Genomic DNA, 18,507 nt, shown 5'->3' with positions numbered 1-18,507 from the left:
TGAACTTGATTCGTTCTGATTTTTACTTCCCATTCATTTGAATGAGGCCACGAAAACAGCCTAAAAACTGACATTTAACAGGTTGGTGAACAGAATCAACAACAGATCCTGCTACTGTGATTTTCATTTGACTGTGGGTCCGACGTTTTAGAACATAATTTTGCCAAATAGCATTTTTATTGATAGAAGAGAACATAGCGGAGGGATACCATTTAGGAGAGGTAGTTCCTGTTTGGGAGACCGGATCTACTTTTGTTTTTAAATACTAATTTTAGTGTAAACCAAGAATAAAAATGCAAATGATGAAGGACCCAGGATGCTTTATTGTCTTCAAAGCAGGATCTGTCGTTGAATCTGTTCACCAATGTGTTAAATGTCAGTTTTCAGTCTGTTTTCGTGGCTCATTCAAATGAATGGGAAGTAAAAATCTGAACGCTACAAACTGGTCCTGCTGCATCTGATCTTGGTGAGTAGTTTATATTCTGGTTTTCATGGCGGTCAAGTGCCGAATAACCCCCATGTTAAAACTAAGTGAATATTCCTTTAAGGATATATTTTCCCTTCGACACACATCCATGGAAGGCATAGCTGGTTTGTAAATGGAAGGCCATGTAAACGGCAGGTGATGATAGCGGCCCGGTCGGAGGCTGGTACACTCTTATTGACTGTGATTCATGTATCAGCCGCCTGCTCTCTTCACATGGTAATGCCCTGACAGGGTGTGTAATGCAGATATAGAACCGCAAACATCCAACTCATCTGTCTGGCTACGAGCTCAGCATCTGTCTGCCTGTTTGTGTGTGTGTGTGTGTGTGTGTGTGTGTGTGTGTGTGTGTGTGTGGGGTGAGGTCATTGTTCCCTTTGGGGTTGTTTATTGGCAACATATTGGCTTTTCAGGGGCGTTGCTTATTGATTTGGCATGGTTTCACAGTGTAATCCGTTACAGGAGCCCCGCCCACCGAGGCCAGAGAAAGACAGCGCATTCCTAACGAGGGGCAGTTGCTAGGGGTAACCGGGGCGGTTGCCAAGGGAAACCAGGGCGGCGCTAAGCAACCATCTCTGTTGGACTGGTGGGGGAGTTGTTGTTTTTGGCAGGATGTTAACTTGGGGAGGGGAATACCACATAGTTAAAGAATTCTTATATGTTTTTCCTATTGCGATGATAATACTGGTGATACAATTCATTTGCATGGTTTGCATAGAAAAGAAAAACAAGACAATACAGTATAAAACAATAATTAGATAAAAGGAATAAGTGTGAATTATTAAAACAAAAATCTAAAAGAATATAACAGTTTTTCATGTTCTCAATTGGTTTATACAGTATCTGGATCGATAAATCGAGGGGTTTTCCCCCTTTAAGTCAACAGACAGAAATGTAACGACTGCTGCTGTGAAGTCAAGCCTGTCTTTAGTGGCTGGTCAGATACCATGAAGCAAGAAGTTAAAGTGGGGGAAAAAGTGTAATTTCCAGAGGACATGGTACAGAATTTCAGAGTATCTGTGAGTGCTTAAAAAGTCTGATAAAGTCTTAAAATATCTAAATGAAGGCATTAGAAATATTAAAATGTCTTAAATTCAGTTAATATATTAAAATACATTCACAGTATGGATGTATAATGACCAACAGTATATATTTTTTTTTTAAGGACACTTTTGTTCCTTAGAGCTGACCATCTTACTTGCACACAATGACAGTTTCTAATGTTTTAGACACACTGAGTCATTGTTTGACATGACCTAGCCTAGCAAGAGGCGCTTCATTCCATTTTCACTGATGAAATACTGTATTTTCTATATGCTCTTTCTGTACGTCTGGGTTGAACTGAGGGAGAGAAGAGAGAAGAGGGAAGTTGGCCTCTGGCTTCGCTCCTAGACAGAGTTTATCTAGCAACACACAGCTGTCACTGCGACACACACACACACACACACACACACACACGTTAAGATTGCCGAAAGCCTCAAAGATCAGCAGTGTTTGTGAGTATTTAGAAGCACACAGGAAATTGTTTTGGAAGATTCACTAGCAAGGCTTTAATCCTGTTTGGTCCTCTTTGTTGTCTTTTAATCTTCGTTTCAGCGTGGGTGTGTGTGTGTGTGTGTGGGTGGGTGGGTGCAAGTATGCCTTCCTTTTTGTGTGTGTATTCCCTCATTTATGTATATGCATGTGTCCTTTCTTTCATGTGTAGCTATACTAAGCCTATCACATTACACTACTACAACTAAGACTCCACATACATACGAGTGACATTGTGTGTTTGAATGTTATCCCGTCTCCCTGTAACATTTTATCTTTCTCTTCAAACTATATCATGCAATAAAGCACAAATGCGAATTTGAATACAAATTAGCAAAAAATAAAATATCTTGGTCTCAAATATATCATCTTATCACACAAAACACATTCCACATCATAGTCCACGTTGCACCACAATGAGTTCAATGATCCATGTTTTTTTTCTTGATCAACATACAGATTAGACAGGACAAATCCCCTCAGGTCAAAGTCTATGGCCGTCCCAGTTTAATCACATCAAGTTGACCCTCACTGTGTGGTACAGACAGATCAACATTGAAGCTACGCAAATATATTAGCACACCGATATTTTCTTTATTCACGTGTTTTTTTGATGTTTGTCATGCTTGGGTACATAGAGGACAGTGATGCGTATGGAAACAGAGGCCAAGTCGACCAGTCTTTGGACAAAAAATGTAAAACATAAACCAAAATTATGCTTTGATATGGTGGAGAGATGAGCAAAGATAGAGGAGGTCCAAATCAAATATAGCAGCTGGATTGATGTTGATCCGTAATGTTAGCTAATGTTAGCAGTCAGCTACGTTAGATTTATCTACAAACCTGCTAGGTCCATAATGTTAGCTAATGTTAGCAGTCAGCTATTTATCTCCAAACCTGCTAGGTCCATAACTAGCTAACGTCAGCAGTAGGGCTGGGTATCGTTTAAAAAATTACGATACCAGTACCAATACCAGTACCCTTAAAGTGATACCGATATCAATAGAGTACTACATTTGATACCTTTTTTTTAACGTTTTGGTGGCATCTCGGCACGCTGAACTGCCAACTCCATCACATACACCGCGCTCGACTTCACCACAGACTGTATGGGTTGTAGCTGCTGCGGTAGTGGGCCAATCACACGTCGCATTAAATCGAAGAACGCTTGTGGTGATTGGCTGCGAGCAAAACCATACAAATAGTCATTTTTTTCTAGATCTGTGTACAAAAAGTATCGAATGCAGGTATTGTTTGACTGGAGAAGTTTCGATACTACTTGCAGTGTTTCCTCTAGGATTTTTTTTAGCAGCGGGGGGAAAGGGTTTTGTTGTACCTGGGTGGTGCAAACGCGTAGTACACCGGCGGTTGGAGTGAATATCAATAGGTAATTAAAAAATATGAAATAAAGTGACACTTGACTGCAAAACAAACTTTAAAACATACTCCACTCTCCTCACTTTCTGCCCTCTCTCCTGCTTCACTCTGCTCTCCTGCTCCACTCGCCTCCACTGCTCCTGCCTGTCTACTTGTCTAATAAGGTTACATTTGAGAATGAGTAATGTTAGATAATTCTCTCACATCACAAATATTTGATCACGCAACCAGTAAGAACATTAAAATATTGTAGTAGCCACCACTAACGTTACATATTTTAGAACCAGGAGGCATTTCTTTCCCTTCAAAACCCCGGGGCATAGCTAAGAACCTTGAGACCCTCCCTAGCTAAAGTAACGTTACCTGACTATCTTTCTCATCCACATCAGGCATTGCTTATATAAACATCGTTGGCAATTATTTTACCAACGTTTATGGCTGCGTTTGCATATAGCGTTTTTTCCCCAACTGCCAGCGCCCTTTTGTCATTAAAAGTAATGGGAAGCAGCAGCAAGGCGCACAAAAGGCGGCCGCTCCCGAAAAGCGCGGCAGCCGGCGTTTTTTGTCAGAGCGGAGCTCTTTCAAAAGTTGAGAAATGTTCAACTTTTCAGAAAAGCGCCAGGTGACGTGAATAGCTTTTTCCCAACCGACCAATCACGATGACAGAGACGCTGGCCGTTTCCCATAGCAACAACAAATATGGAAAAAGTGAAAGTGCCGGTGGAGAAATTGGACGTTGTAATAAGTGAATTTCCGTTACCGCAACAGCGATCATAAAGGCAGTATGGATTATACTGGACATGTATTGGAAATATCTGGTAAGCCTTTGCTTGTTGCACAACACTGTTCTGTCTGATAGAAGTGCTAACCAGCTGGTTAGTGAGCTAGCAGCTACTCAGCTAACGTCAGGTGACGTTGCCGTGATCCGCTTCTTATTTCTCCTCACAAAAAGCGCTTTTTCCACATCAAAAAACGCTGTGTGAACGCAGCCTTAATCTACCTTTCTCTCTCTTCTCTTTCTTTTTCTCTTCTTTCTCTCTCTCCCTCTTGCCTCGGCCAGGTGTCGCCACTTCCTGTATCCGTCGTTTCAAATTAAAAGCCCTCTGCAGAGTCGTGTAATTGCGACTTCATGACATTTTGCAGCGGCGGGCCGCCACTGCAAAATGTATATAACGGAAACTCTGACTTGGTACTGGGTTATTTCGGTCGATACCTTAAAGGTATCGAGTACCGATACCCAGCCCTAGTCAGCGGTCAGCCTGTCGTTAGACTGCTGCCGGAAAGAAATTCCCTTCAAATGTTATGTAAGTTATAATTCAATGAAAATTTAAACTTTATTGTATTATATTGTATTTTATTGATTGCCAGTATTGAATGAACTACAAATTTGTTCACTAAGGCGTCAACATATAGTGCGCCTCTATCTCTAGCACAGTGAGCACACACGGGAACGCAAAGTCAAGTTTTAAACTTAGTAAAATTTTCCAACAGCTATGGCTTCACTTATTACTTTAAATGGCCTAATGTGTTTTTTTAAGGACGAGATGAGGAATATTCAGAGGGGTGAAAGTGATTGCAGTTATGTGCAGCTAGCTTGTTTGGTGCGGCTTTTGCGACTGAGCGCCAAGTAATTTTGATAGACCTACATGCCGCTGCATCATTATAGGATATAGGCTATAGTTTTCTGGCTGGTGACACCAAATAGGTACACACTCATGTAGCCTACCGTTCACTTTTTTGGAGAGTAACATAGTTTTTGAGTTATACTTCATATGGATCGACGAGAAACGGTCCGCACCGGGACACTCGTCAAAACCAGAGTAGCGGTGGTCAGAACTGTACAGCTGGTTAGAACTAATACTGTTAAAGCTAGTACAACCTATACAATTAGACCCAGCTGGTTTAGAGATAAATATAATGTACAATACATTTTATTGTACAAACCCAGAGCCCAATGAAAAGCTCGGGTCCAACGGTTATTGTCTGTGTGCGTCTGTGTGTGTGTGTGTGTGTGTGTATGTGTTGTATAAAACCAAGCTAAAACAATCATCCCTGGGTAAGAGTCTAATCCTCACTAAGACCCCGCCTGCTACTGCTTTGTCACTGGCTGTGTGTGTGTGTGTGTGTGTGTGTGTGTGTGTGTGTTGTGTCTGTATTCATAGGCTCATGTGGTGCAGTATGGGTTTTAAAAAAATTGCTATCAAGCCACACACACACGCAAACACACACCTTGTTAGTCCCTCAAAGCTGTCTCACTCTATATGTATTTGCATTGTTTTTCTGTCTGCCTCTGTTTCTGTGTCTCTCTCCGGCTACAACTCAGATATTCAGACTTAAGACTTATATTTGCGAGGCTAACGCTTCACTTCAAGTGCAGTTTTATTTTCCTCTTGAGATCGCAGCTTAATTATCTCGTTATCTCAAGATATCAAACTTTGTTTTCTCGCGATTGTGAGATAGCAAACCAAGGGTTTTCTCGAGATCGCGACTTAATTAGATAGCTGGTTGTGTGCAAGTGTGAAGCAGGGTGGGTTGGAGAAGAGAACGTCGTTTTCAAAATCACCGCACCAGGATTCATGATGCAAATTTTGACATAGCAAATCCCGAACCCCACACTTAGGAAAACGAACGTACCCGTGCAGAGATGGTATTTCCAATTAGAAGCACAGACACTCCTATGTTTGAATAAGGAACTGCTAAATTGTTTTGCGGTCTTGCTTTCTTTTATACTATAGTCTTAAGACCTCTGGAACTCAGTTGAAAAATGCTTCGGTTTTTCTGGGTGCGTTGGTTTTCCGGTGAGAAATCAGCCCAGACTTATATCCTGTCTACAAGACTACAGTTATATTTTATTTTAACATCAAAAAGATCTTAAAAACTCACAACACTAAACTTTAACCTGATGGGACTTGCAGAGGCCAGGTTCATCTGGGTCCATCAGAGTTTGACCGATATGGATTTTTGAAGGCAGATACTGATATTTTTGGATTGAAATCTGATATGGTCCAGTTAGTGTGATCCACCTCTGATATGATGGAGGTTCCTACTCAATATGTTTTTATTATGATTATTTTATATCAGATGTCTGACCAGAGAAATCACTCCAGTGTGCTGTGGGAGGATTTTCTGCAGTGAAACCTGCCTCACTCTGCCTTAAGGAGCTGCTAACACACCTAAAAGAAGTTCATTAGTCTGGCTTTCAGTGGAGAGTTTTACTGTCCCATGATGGTCTACATGCTATTTCAGAGGCTTTTCCACCCTGGAAAGAATAAAATTGTGGGGGAAACACTGAATACTTGTAATTTTATAGGCACGAAAAAGGCCAAATTTAAAGATGGCAAAAATCGGCACAAAATGCCAGCTATTGGCAGCTTCAATCCAAAAATATCAGCCTTCAAACCCCCATATCAGTTGAAACTTAAATCAAACTATTATGTATATTTTGGCATGCTGCCTTGTACTATATTCCCGTATTTCCACTGTAAACATCCTCCATCTTCCTCATCATGGTCTGCGGCTTGTAGCATGGAGGTTGGTGTGTGTGTGTGTGTGTGTGTGTGTGTGCGTGTGTCCGTTGGGCCTTCTGATGAGGAAGTATTGTTGTGAGCCATTTCTCTCAGCTTGGGTATTGATCAGATCCCACTAGCATATCGATCAAGCTGCTGTTGTGTGGCGTGTTCAAGGTTGGGAAGGGTTCTTTGGAAATAATGTGTTACACTTTTATCATTAGTGAATACCTGCTTACAATTGTACTTAGGGTTTCAGTTCACTTGAACATATAAGTTTAGCAAAGGAATCTCATGGCTTTCAGTTATTTTTGCTGTTAGTTTTTTTGAATTTTCTTACACAGTTTATTACAGTTTACAGAGTGATATAGCCTTATTATCATCACTTGCAACTATTGCACTAACGACTTTAGGTGTAGATCAAATAAGATTAGATGAAAAAAAATGTTAATTTGTGTACAAATAGTAATAGGATACAGCAAAGAAAAATAGAATTGAAAGAAGAATAAAGGGTTATATGCAGCCGACAAAGTACAACGCTGGAACATATCTAGTAAATATATAGAAAAATAAAATGATAAGGAATTAAATATTTGAATTACAGCATGTATGCAGGGTGTGCAAAATAACAAGAAAAAAAATATGTACACTGCCCGTCAAAACCACTTTTTTATGTATTTTTACTATTTTCCACATTTTAGAATAATAGTAAAGACGTCAAAACCATGAAATAACACAAATGGAATTATACAGTGACCAAAAAAGTCTTATATTTTAGATTCTTTAAGGTAGCCACCCTTTGTCTTGATGGAAAGGCTTTGGAAAGAAATTCCTACATAGGATCAACTTCACTATTTATATTTGTCTAAGAAACTCATTTCAAGCTTTTAAGCAGAAGCCTTTAGATCAAAATGGCTTGAAGATAATGAAAAACATAATACATTCAATCAGGTGTGTCCAAACATTTGGGGACACAATCTCTTACTACTGTTTTACATTGCAGCAGCTTCAGCAGATCACAGTTAGCAGTTGTAATCAGATGTTGTTTTGTTGCATGTGACCCTGGGCGTATTGATCTCAGCCAGTGTTATATGCAGCATTGAGCTGGTTGGATGTGACTGGTGTTACTGGGAACCACCCACTCCCACTCCCACCACCACCTACACCCCCTCGCTTACTTCTGCCCCACTTCCCCCCCATACAGCGGGTAAAGTGGAGTGCTGTTAGCATCATGTAGCAGGCTAAGCTTTCAGAACATGACCATGTAAAATTTATGAGCATTTACACGCCGCTGCTGGTACAGACTGTGTGTGTGTGTGTGTGTGTGTGTGTGTGTGTGTGTGTGTGAGTGAAGGATGTTAAAGGGGAGGAGGGGCATTTCAGTGTTCACCCTCTAAGATGGTCGTGAGCGATTAGACAGCGAACCATACAGCGATTTGTCATTTTTAGGTCATACGAAAAACTCAAATATGGGATTAAACAAATCATTTTCTTTGCTGCAAAATGACAGTAGTGGCCCCCATGAACCCACTGACACACAGTCACAGGGAAACTGATATTGTTTTTTTATTAAAAATATGATATGTGATATATGATAGATATATGAGTCCATATTTATCGTAGAATTGATCAACTCTACACTGGTTGTCTATGGGAAGACCTTAACCTGAATTGATTCTAATGAGACATTTTGATCAGATTACACACAAGTATGCATGAATGCATTTTATTATTATTATTCAAATGGAGAGTGTTAGTATCCCATGGTATAAATGCTGTTTCAGAGGTTTTTCCACTCTGACCAGAATAATATTCCGGTGGATTTCCAGATTTTCCAGTATTCAAAACATAACCTTTACTCTGTTATAAAACCATTTCATAACAGTCGATGATGATTTGGCACAACATTTTGCTCGCTGCAAATTTGAATTGATGCAGGCCATTACAGGACGGGCCCTCTCTTTTATTCTTTGTTTCTTTCTCACCAGCTCAGAATATTAATATATAGGTCAGACAGTTTGGACCAAAACAAAAAAAAGTATTACACACTCTGAGGGTTTCAACAGTAAAAAATCATTCAGGTTCCCTCCCCTGCAAATTCCTGGGCATGAATACATTCTCACATGAGCGAACATTTACTCTCTCTCACACACACACACACACACTCAGTGAATCACAGCAGCTCTTATTGCTGCCCCCCACAATGTCAATGGTTGTTTACCACCGTCACCCTCTCTCCCCCTCTCTCTTTCTCTCTCTCTCTCTCTGCCCCTCTCTCTCTCTCTCTCTCTCTCTCTCCATCCTTCTCTCAGTTCTATTTCCATCCAAACATCAAGTGAATTTTTGAGCCAACGTTTAAAATGTCACAAAAAATCTAAAATAATGTGAATTAGGGGTGTTTCCATCAGCTGGGTTGAAGCGAATAAATCAGCTTCCCGAATGTCAAAAGAAGACTTTCGCCAGAAAAATGCGTCTCTCAAGAATTGATTAGTATTGATTAGTATAGATTAGTATTGGGCAAGTTGTTATGATTCTTTACTGTCAACTAATGTTGATCATATTTCAATTTTTTGACAAAAAACAAAGTAGTGTGTTGATATTTTAATGTAATATTCTCTCTATTGGCATTTTATATTGTACTTTCTTGCACAAATAAACTAAATTAAACTAATGTACCAACTAATGGCTATGCAACCACATACATGTTAGAAACAACAGATATTTTACAGACATTTCACAAAATCCAAAGACACTTAAAAAAAGAAAAGAAAAAAAGAATCATCTTCAAGCAAGCGTAAACACCTTTTTATCCAAACTTTATTTTGGATACTTTTAATTTGATACTTCAAATTACATCAAACTACATCATTCATTCATTCATCAGCCTTCATCCCTCTCTCTCTCTTCCCCAAGCCGGAGTGGAAGAAGCCGCTCTGCATCCACTGAGTTGTTGTTAATGTGTTGCTGTTTGACTGTGTTGCGCTGACATTTTGCCGTTGACAGCTTTGTTCTGCATGAGTGTGCTGTGTCTGTTCAAATCACACAACAGATAAACTCCCGATGATTCAGGCGAAATGCAGTTTCAACGCTGCATCCCCCCCCCTTGGCGTCAAAAAGAGCCCTTTGCTGTCCTTGGTATACTTGACAAACAAATACAGAAGAGGAAAATTGCAGGGAGAAAACCAAGCCGGGCCCCGTTTGTTGTGTTACTTCTGGAAATCTCGTCTTCGGCTTTCTGATTTACAGCCCCAACTAAACTCTCTCTCATCCGGGTCCATTGATCGTTCCTCTAATGCTCCTCTAATGGCCGTTGGGTTTTAAATGAGCCGCAATCAGAATGGGAATCCTGTAGCGGTCTTTAACCTTACCAGCATTTGATAAACAGAGGTCGATACTGATATTTTTAGATTGAAGCCGCTGATGGCTGGTGTTCTGAGCCCATTGTGTTTTTGAACGCTTTTTTTTTCCTCATTGCGTTACTCCAGCATCAGATTTTTCATTCTCTGAACTCTGCAGTCAGTGGTCCATGCTGATATTTTTTGGATTGAAGCTGCCAATATTTTGTGCCAATATTCATCATCTTTAAATTTGACCATTTTTGTCCCCAATAAACTACAAGTATTGAGTGTTTCCTTCAGAACTGTATTCTTGTCAGGGTGGAAAAGCCTCTGAAACAGCATTTAGACCATCATGGGACACTAAAACTCTCCACTGAAAAAGCCAGACTAATGGTGGATTAAGGCAGGTGAGGCAAGTTTCACTGCAGGTTTTACAGATTGTTGAGTAAAATCCTCCCACACCACGATGGAATGATTTCTCTGGTCAGACATCTGATAGAAAATAATAATAAAAACATATTCACTAGCTATGAGGGAGGAACCTCCGTCATATCAGAGGTGGACACTGACTGGACAATATCTTATAATAAAAGGCCAATGTCGGCCTCGATGTAACCCTATTACAACACAGCACGCACCACTCACATACACACACATGCACACCAACTCCACAGCAGCTGCTTCACTTCATGCTAGGCTTGGGTCGATATTTGATATTATCGAATATCACGATATTTCGTGAATATCGCAATATTTTTTGTGTTATCGAATATTTTCGATAGTTTCCTCCAGTGCTTGAATAGTTAGATAAAGTTTCTAGGTTGTTAGATAATATATATAATATATATCGCGATAATATCCTATATCGCGATATTTTGGCGGGACAGTAGCGCAATATTACATTTTGAATATTTCCCAAGCCTACTTCATGCATGTTTTTGATGTATTCTTGATTTGTTGTTCCACTCAAACTGACCTCTCTTCTTCATCTCTCTCTCTCTTCTACAGTGAGTTTCATGGACTGCGGCGGAGGGAAGGTTTGGTTCGAGGTAGGAGATCCGTCAGATTTCAGGGTGGGGGAGGACGGCGCGGTCTACGCCCTGCGACACCTCCGCCTGGCGGGCGAGGACAAAGCCCCGCTGGTGGTCTACGCTCGAGACCCCCAGTCCAAACAGGTGTGGAAGACCCGAGTGCATCTCGTCATCCGCCCAGACGGCAGCAAAACAAGAGCAAAACAGGTAAAACAGCAGTCAAGCAAGGCAATAATCACTGTTGATACTTCCACAGGTTCCCCCTATAGAGTAGATGATCTGATTAGATTTTGAAGCATCTTGCTGCTACATTTGCATATTAATGAGGAAAAAGCTGATTTGATTGACTACTATAACTCCTTAATGCTTTAAGATAGAGTTCACATTAATACCACCCATGTGTTATGTGGGGGACTCCAGTCATATGACTTGGACTCGAGTCAGACTCAGGTCACAATTTGAATTGCTTGATGCATGAAGAGAAGACTTGAGACTTGACTTTGACTTGTACTTTGATGACTTGAAAAGGTTTCTAAAGTCTTGACTTGAGATCTTGTGTTTGTGTAAATGACTTAGATTGAAAGTGATGAGATTTGTTCCAGCAGACGACTGAATTTAAATTCTGTTTTCTGAATTTGTATGGAATGATTGAATTTATTGAAGCTGAAACTGATTATAGAAATCAAACTCATGATGCTCTTACCAAGTTTTTATCCTATTAAAACCATATTGCATTGAAAAGTCCTAAATATTTAGTTTTCTTTAAGATATTAAATTGATACTGGACTCTTGATTTGTTCTGACTTGACTTGCTGTTCTACATTTAAACTTGAGACTTGACATTAATGACATGGACTTCACTTGGACTTGACTTGGTAATCTACATTTAGACCTGGGACTTGACTTGAGACTTTTGCCTCTAAACTTGACACTAACTTTGGGACAGTACACTTGGATCTACAGTCACCCAATGATGCAATTGTGAAATCTCAAACATTAGAACATACTTGGATCTGACTCTGAAGGCTTCAGTGTGTGTGGAGCCCTTCAGAGAGACAAGTATCATCTTTTGAAAAGCAGAATCATTAAACAGTCTGAGCGTCATGGGCTGTTATTTCCCTCCCAAGGCTTCAGTAATGTTGGATGAACTATGTACAGATATAAAATCACAGCCTTTTGTGCCCGGCAATCGTTTGAGGTTGGCCAAGTGCTGATTGCAGACAAAAACGAGTCAAACCACCATCTGCTAGTTTGTTCTATGTACAACAGCGATAAAATGGCCCTCTGTATGTATTTAGACAAGAGACTGGCCTTGATTGGCTGCTCTTCTAAACACAGCCCAGAAATAGCCCGCTGCCATATGCTTTAGCTGCTGTCAGCGGCGCTCGCTGCGGTCGGCGGAGAGGAGAATCGCAGACAGTAAAAGAAGCTGTTAAAACACCTTCATAAGGAAAACATGTGAAGAATGGGAGTTAGCAGCCAGTCATTCATCAGCGGACCCGTGCCAGCACTGAGGGAGTAGGAGGGTTGGTATCACATGAAACCTAAGAGAGAGACAAATGGGTTCCGACATTACCACCCACCAAGCGCCAAATGCCAAAATTTGTCTTTGGTTGACGAATCAAGAAGGGTCACCCGGTAACTTTTTGAGACGATAACATTTGAACGCCTCGGTTATATACAGTCTTTGGTGTTTGCTCAAACTTTGTCCCTGCTGGCCACCATACACTACGAACACACAAAGTTTTTTCATCACCAATTGCAAGCACACATTGCTTCAGCTGTAAAACTAATCCACCAAGGCTGGCACCCCTTTATAATAGGAGGTTCTCCTGCTCTTGGTATGGTGGATGGTCATGTCTGGTCCATGTATGTAAAATGCAAGAAAGATGCAGCCTTGCAACAATGATATCATCCATTCTGAATGGCCAAAGTCTTTGAACAAAGTCTTTATGCCACCTTGCAAAGGATCTTGTAATCCTGTATCTTGTCATTTCAACTGTTCAATTAGATTCTAAATCCAATTCCCGCAACCGGCAGGTAAATTCTGGGAGGGCAAAGTGAAGGAGAAGCTCTTTCCCTTGTCTCTGCACCCTGCAGTGGAGCTGCTCAGTGAGCAGTCATGCAGAACTGTGGTTGCTCAAGTCACACATACACACGCACACACACACACACGCACGCGCATAGTGACAGGTGGTGGTCATTTTTCAGACGCGGCTATAATGAGAGCATTAATCCAAGCCACTGGAATGAGGTCAGAAATACCCTGAGTCACCAAGCCGTCCCAACAGGCCGGCTCTGCGACACAGTCATGCAGTGTGTGTGTGTGTGTGTGTGTGTGTGTGTGTGTGTGTGTGCGCGCGTGGTACAGTACGTGACGCTTGTTTACTCTCTCGGCAGGTAAAAGCCAGTGATGCAACACAGACTCAGCGGGTGCCAGAGATCTTGTTTCCGTGGCGCAGCGTGGTTGTCGGGGGCGACGGCACACTGAGGCGGGTGAAGAGGGACTGGGTCATCCCGCCCATCAACGTCCCGGAGAACTCGCGAGGACAGTTCCCCGAGGAGCTAGTCAGAGTAAGAGACACACGCACACACACACACACACAAGGATAGGGTCTTTTAAGGGGAAGAAGCAGAAAATATAATTGTTTTTTGTTCATATTGGTGTAAGCTTGGGCCGATATTTGATATTATCGAATATCACGATATTTCCCACAATATCGAATATCTCCACCCCCACACCCCCCAACCCTAACCCTAACCTAAATTAACCTTAACCTTAACCCTTACTCTAACCTAAACCTAATCCTAATCTTAACCCGAAACCTAAATCCTAATCCTAGCCCCTTTTTAGAAGTGAGAAAAACTGCAAAATGTCCTCACTTTGGTGGATTTTCTGTCTTTTCGATCTTTCTTCCCTTGTGAGGACATTTGTGAAACACTTGGACACTTGGACACTAACCTAAATGTTTTTCCAAAGGATTTAGTGGCACGTTTTTCTTCTCCGAATGTGTTTTCAGTGTAGATAAATTGTGAGTGTTTCTAATTCCAGTACTAATGCTGGCACGAGTACAGAAACATGAGGTATGTTAGCGGGAGGCTTACCTCCAGATTTACTGTTCCTCTCCCACTTCCGCACAACGTCCTCTGCTGATCACATTGCTTTATCAGCCACAGAGTCTTGAGCCAATATTCAAATAGGGATTAAAATATTCAAATGTATTGTACAATTGCAATTGGGGCTAAAATGATTCCTCAAGTTACTCCAGAATTTTCCTCCTCGAGTCTTCATCTTCATTTTTGTAGTCACCTTTTTTTCACATTCGTGTCTAAACGTGTGTGTTCTCGTTTTGATCAAAAGGACAACATGCAGGTTATTAATGGTGCACCAGGCATTAAAAAGTTTACTTTAACTTCAACTCCAATCAGATTCTCAATAGTTGTATAGCACCAGCCTCAAGCATCTGCTGAGTGTTGCCAATGGTAGCCTAAAGTCATGCTGACGTACGAGACACAACCAGGTCAAACTATGAAAGTCTACCTTTAGTTTTGTTTATTTTTATCAGATTATTTTCTTATCTTTAAACAGGCAGTCACACTTTGGGAGAAAATAGCTTTGTTGAACTTGGCAATTGAGAGCAAAAGCAGCAAAAGTGAAGAAATGAAAAGGATGCTAAAGCCAAATGAAGAGACTTATTGTCTTAGGTTTTAACTTAGTTTCAGTTATCCTCTGTTTTTTCTTGTTTTTTCTTGTATTTATCATGCACTGCTGGTATTTTATAGTGCATCAGATGACACTAAGAAGTGAAAAAATATAGCTATATAACTATAGCCCTAGTTATTTTTTTCAATAAAGCATTTAAAGTAGTACTCAATTACCACAATAATCAATAGTTGCATCCCTAATTTTGATGTTATATGTATTTATTCTAAATTTTCTCTGTCATATTTTCTATCTTCCTTGCTCTTTCCCTCTCTGTCTCTGCTGCAGATCCGTTCGGACCGGGATAAGAACCGGATGCTGCGTTACAGCGTGACGGGCCCCGGGGCCGACCAGCCTCCGACCGGCATCTTCATCATCAACCCCATCTCAGGCCAGCTGTCTGTCACCAAGCCTCTGGACAGAGAGCACATCTCCAACTTCCATGTAAGACTGCGCACACTGCAACAGCTAACGTCAACACCAGAGGAGAAAAAACAGTTAAAAAAATCTGTCACATTGAGGCCATAAAATAATAGCGGGTCTTTAATCGATATTTTAAAATGGCAATGGATTCTGCTAACCTAACACTTTCAGGAAGGTTTTTCCACAATCTAAGAGCTGCAGTAGCAAAAGTGCAATTACCTAGCCTTGCTGCAAAGGCACAAAAGTTCACAAATATACTGAGGTACAGGACCATGCAGAGCTTTATATAACAACAGCAAGATTTTGAAAGTCATTTCTGCAGCTGACAGGGAGCCAGTGCAGGGACGCCAGGAGAGTGTTACTGCTGCATTTTGAATCAGCTGCAGCTGAATGGCAAGAGTCCAGGCTAGAAGAACCCAAGAAGAAGTCTGTGTAAAAATGTAAATGCCTCTGCCAAGTCTGCTACTCTGACACCCCCTGTTGGTTGATTGTAAAAATGATGCAGTCTGCATTTGGGCCAATCAGTAAATAATTAAGAAAGCGTCAGGGGGGGAATTGTTTTTCAGACAACTCAAAGTGGTGGAAAATCCAATATGGCCGACAATGGAGGCAATTTGTAGAGCAAGCATAGTGTGCATATGTGCACCCCATTTCAATGTCATTTGAACTCTGTATGGGAAGATATGACTGGTTATTAAAATTTGTAATTTTGACCTGTAATTGTAGCACCTAGGCTTGGCCGATATCCAAAATTTTATATCGCGATACTGTCCCGCCAAAATATTGCGATATATGATACAGGGTTGTTTGGTTTGTTTTTTGCGTTTTTTTCCCCCGGGTTTTTTTGGGGTGGGTGGGCGGGGGGTTATTGTATTGTATTTGTTCCATATTACATATTATATTTCCTGCGATATTTATTTTTAAATATCAAAATATTCACTAAATATCGCGATATTCGATAATATCGAATATCGGCCCAAGCCTAGTAGCACCCCACTTGGGCCAATCAGTGTCGTTTTGAAAATGGCAGAACGCAGCGGTGAGATGCATCATTCTCACAAGTTTCATCCAAATCCAATCAGCAGTGTCTGAGATGTCACATGACGGACAAATGAAGGGACTGAGACTCATATCGATGATTCATAGTCCCCCAATGACAATCATTTAATTTTTTAGATATTTTTCAGCTGGAAAAAGAAAAAGCAGGACTGAATAATTTCAAAACACAGGTCACACTCAAAGAAAACACTCATACATTTGTCCATTCACTGGAAAATATGGAAATAGTTCAGACGATTAAGGCCATCCTGCTGTACTTAATGAGCATCTTGATTTCCAGCCTGCATGTCATCCCCTTTGCTTTGCTTTTCATCTTCCCTGTTGCTCTCCGCTGGATATCTTTTCTCTCGCACACATACATGAAGCAGAAACGCCATTAAAAGGCTCTTAGAGTTTGCGCACTGTATCTAATACAGTCACACACACACCGCAGAGAGCAAAGTCTAACCTTTTGATCTGTAGGAATGCACACACACCACTTGCGCAAGGGAGTGGAAATATGGAGTCGCAGCAGGGTGATTTGCATTTAAGCCGTCTGATGAATATTCATGTGGTTAGATGTAGTTGTCAGAGCTAGGAGCTGGGCTTGGCCGGGATGTTTATTCATGAGGGAGGCTTTGGCTGTTTGAGGGCCTCATACAGATGCTACATACGTAGTAAAGGAACAACCTAACCGTTTTAAAGCATGTCCATACCGGTTTGGATTGAAACTGCGGATAGACAATATTTTTTTGCCATTATGCAGTATCTAACCCTAACCCTTTAATGCCAACAAATGACTACAAAGATCTCGCTGTTCTTATGGCTTTAGATATAAAACTATCAACATAAACTGTCAAAACATCAAAGACTGTTCTAAAATGGATTCTTGGTTTTCACAGTAATGGTTATGTTCGCTGAACTCGTATTAAAACTGGATATCTGTTTTGTTCCTTTTTCCATTCCTCTGAAAGTATTGTTGTTCTTTTGCAGTTTGCTGTGGTTTTCATTTAATGAAATATCCATATTCGACCCGCATGGGTTTTTGAAAGCCGATATTGATATGGATATTTTTGGATTAAGAAATGAAATTCGGTGTCTTTATTTGACCATTTTCATGCCAAAAAAAGCCCCAAAATTCCAAGTATTCAGTGTTTCTCCTGGAATGTTATTCTTGTCAGGGTGGCAAAGCCTCTGAAACAGCGAAACCCAGGATGATAATAATAATGATCGTGCATTCTTGTTGGGAATCCGATCAAAACCTCTCATTAGAATGAATTCAGGTTAAGGTCTTCCCATAGACAACCAGTGTAGTATTGATCAATTCTGCAATAAATATGTAATCAATCAACCTGCATCATATCCATCATATCAGAGGTGGACAACACTGACGGGACCAGATTCCATTTTTCATAAAAGGCCAATATCAGCCAATAGTTCCAGCCGTAGTTGCCAGGCCGCTCATTATGAGCGATTTTGGCAACAGCTATATGACAACAGTTAAATCCTCATCCATTGATTTATCTATTCTAGAGATGACCTGTGAGGGATGATGTAGTCAATCTTTATTTTTTCAATCGATTTTTACAAACAGCATACAAGAAGTGATAAGTGAAGACCGCAGTTGAACGTGCAAAGGGTTCATAAAAGAATGATATAAATATCAAAATAAATCAAATTAAAGTCTAAGTAAGTTATATAAGGTTTATCACATCACCCTGTTCATGTGTGTGTTTAAAAGAAGAAAAAAGTATTTGCTTGTTTTGGGCTGTATGTGCAGAGCCAAATCGCTTGCTTTGGGTTTCTTTTGACCGTCTGGGTTGCTTGTTTCTCTACCAAGATCTGGCAACCCTGGGGCTAACCATAAACCTAACTAGCTGGTCTCACTGGAAGGAAACTCTTATATATAATTAGGGATGCCGCGATCGATCGGCCAGCAATCGGAATCGGCCTATATTCAGTATAAATATGAGATCGGAGAATTCCGCTAATGCTTTATAGTCGCCGATTGCAAAAACCGATCGATGACGCAAAACACGTGAGCCATGTGCGTTTGTTTACATAATGGTCTGCA

The 18,507-nt window shown here is 40.7% G+C and overlaps 1 protein-coding gene across 1 annotated transcript in view; it reads left to right on the top strand.

The window, feature by feature from the left end:
- LOC139912854 (cadherin-2-like) overlaps positions 1–18,507 on the top strand; it is a 68,159-nt gene that overhangs the window by 22,250 nt on the left and 27,402 nt on the right. Inside the window, exons 3-5 of the mRNA XM_071900776.1 lie at positions 11,247–11,476; positions 13,670–13,843; positions 15,261–15,416. Of these exons, the coding sequence (XP_071756877.1) occupies positions 11,247–11,476; positions 13,670–13,843; positions 15,261–15,416 (560 nt within the window). The remainder of the gene's footprint in view (positions 1–11,246; positions 11,477–13,669; positions 13,844–15,260; positions 15,417–18,507) is intronic.

This window comes from Centroberyx gerrardi, chromosome 9 (genome assembly GCF_048128805.1).
Source record: "Centroberyx gerrardi isolate f3 chromosome 9, fCenGer3.hap1.cur.20231027, whole genome shotgun sequence".
Taxonomy (NCBI): Eukaryota; Metazoa; Chordata; class Actinopteri; order Beryciformes; family Berycidae; genus Centroberyx; species Centroberyx gerrardi.
Note: the sequence above shows the minus strand (reverse complement) of the source record. Positions and strands in the feature narration are given on the sequence as shown.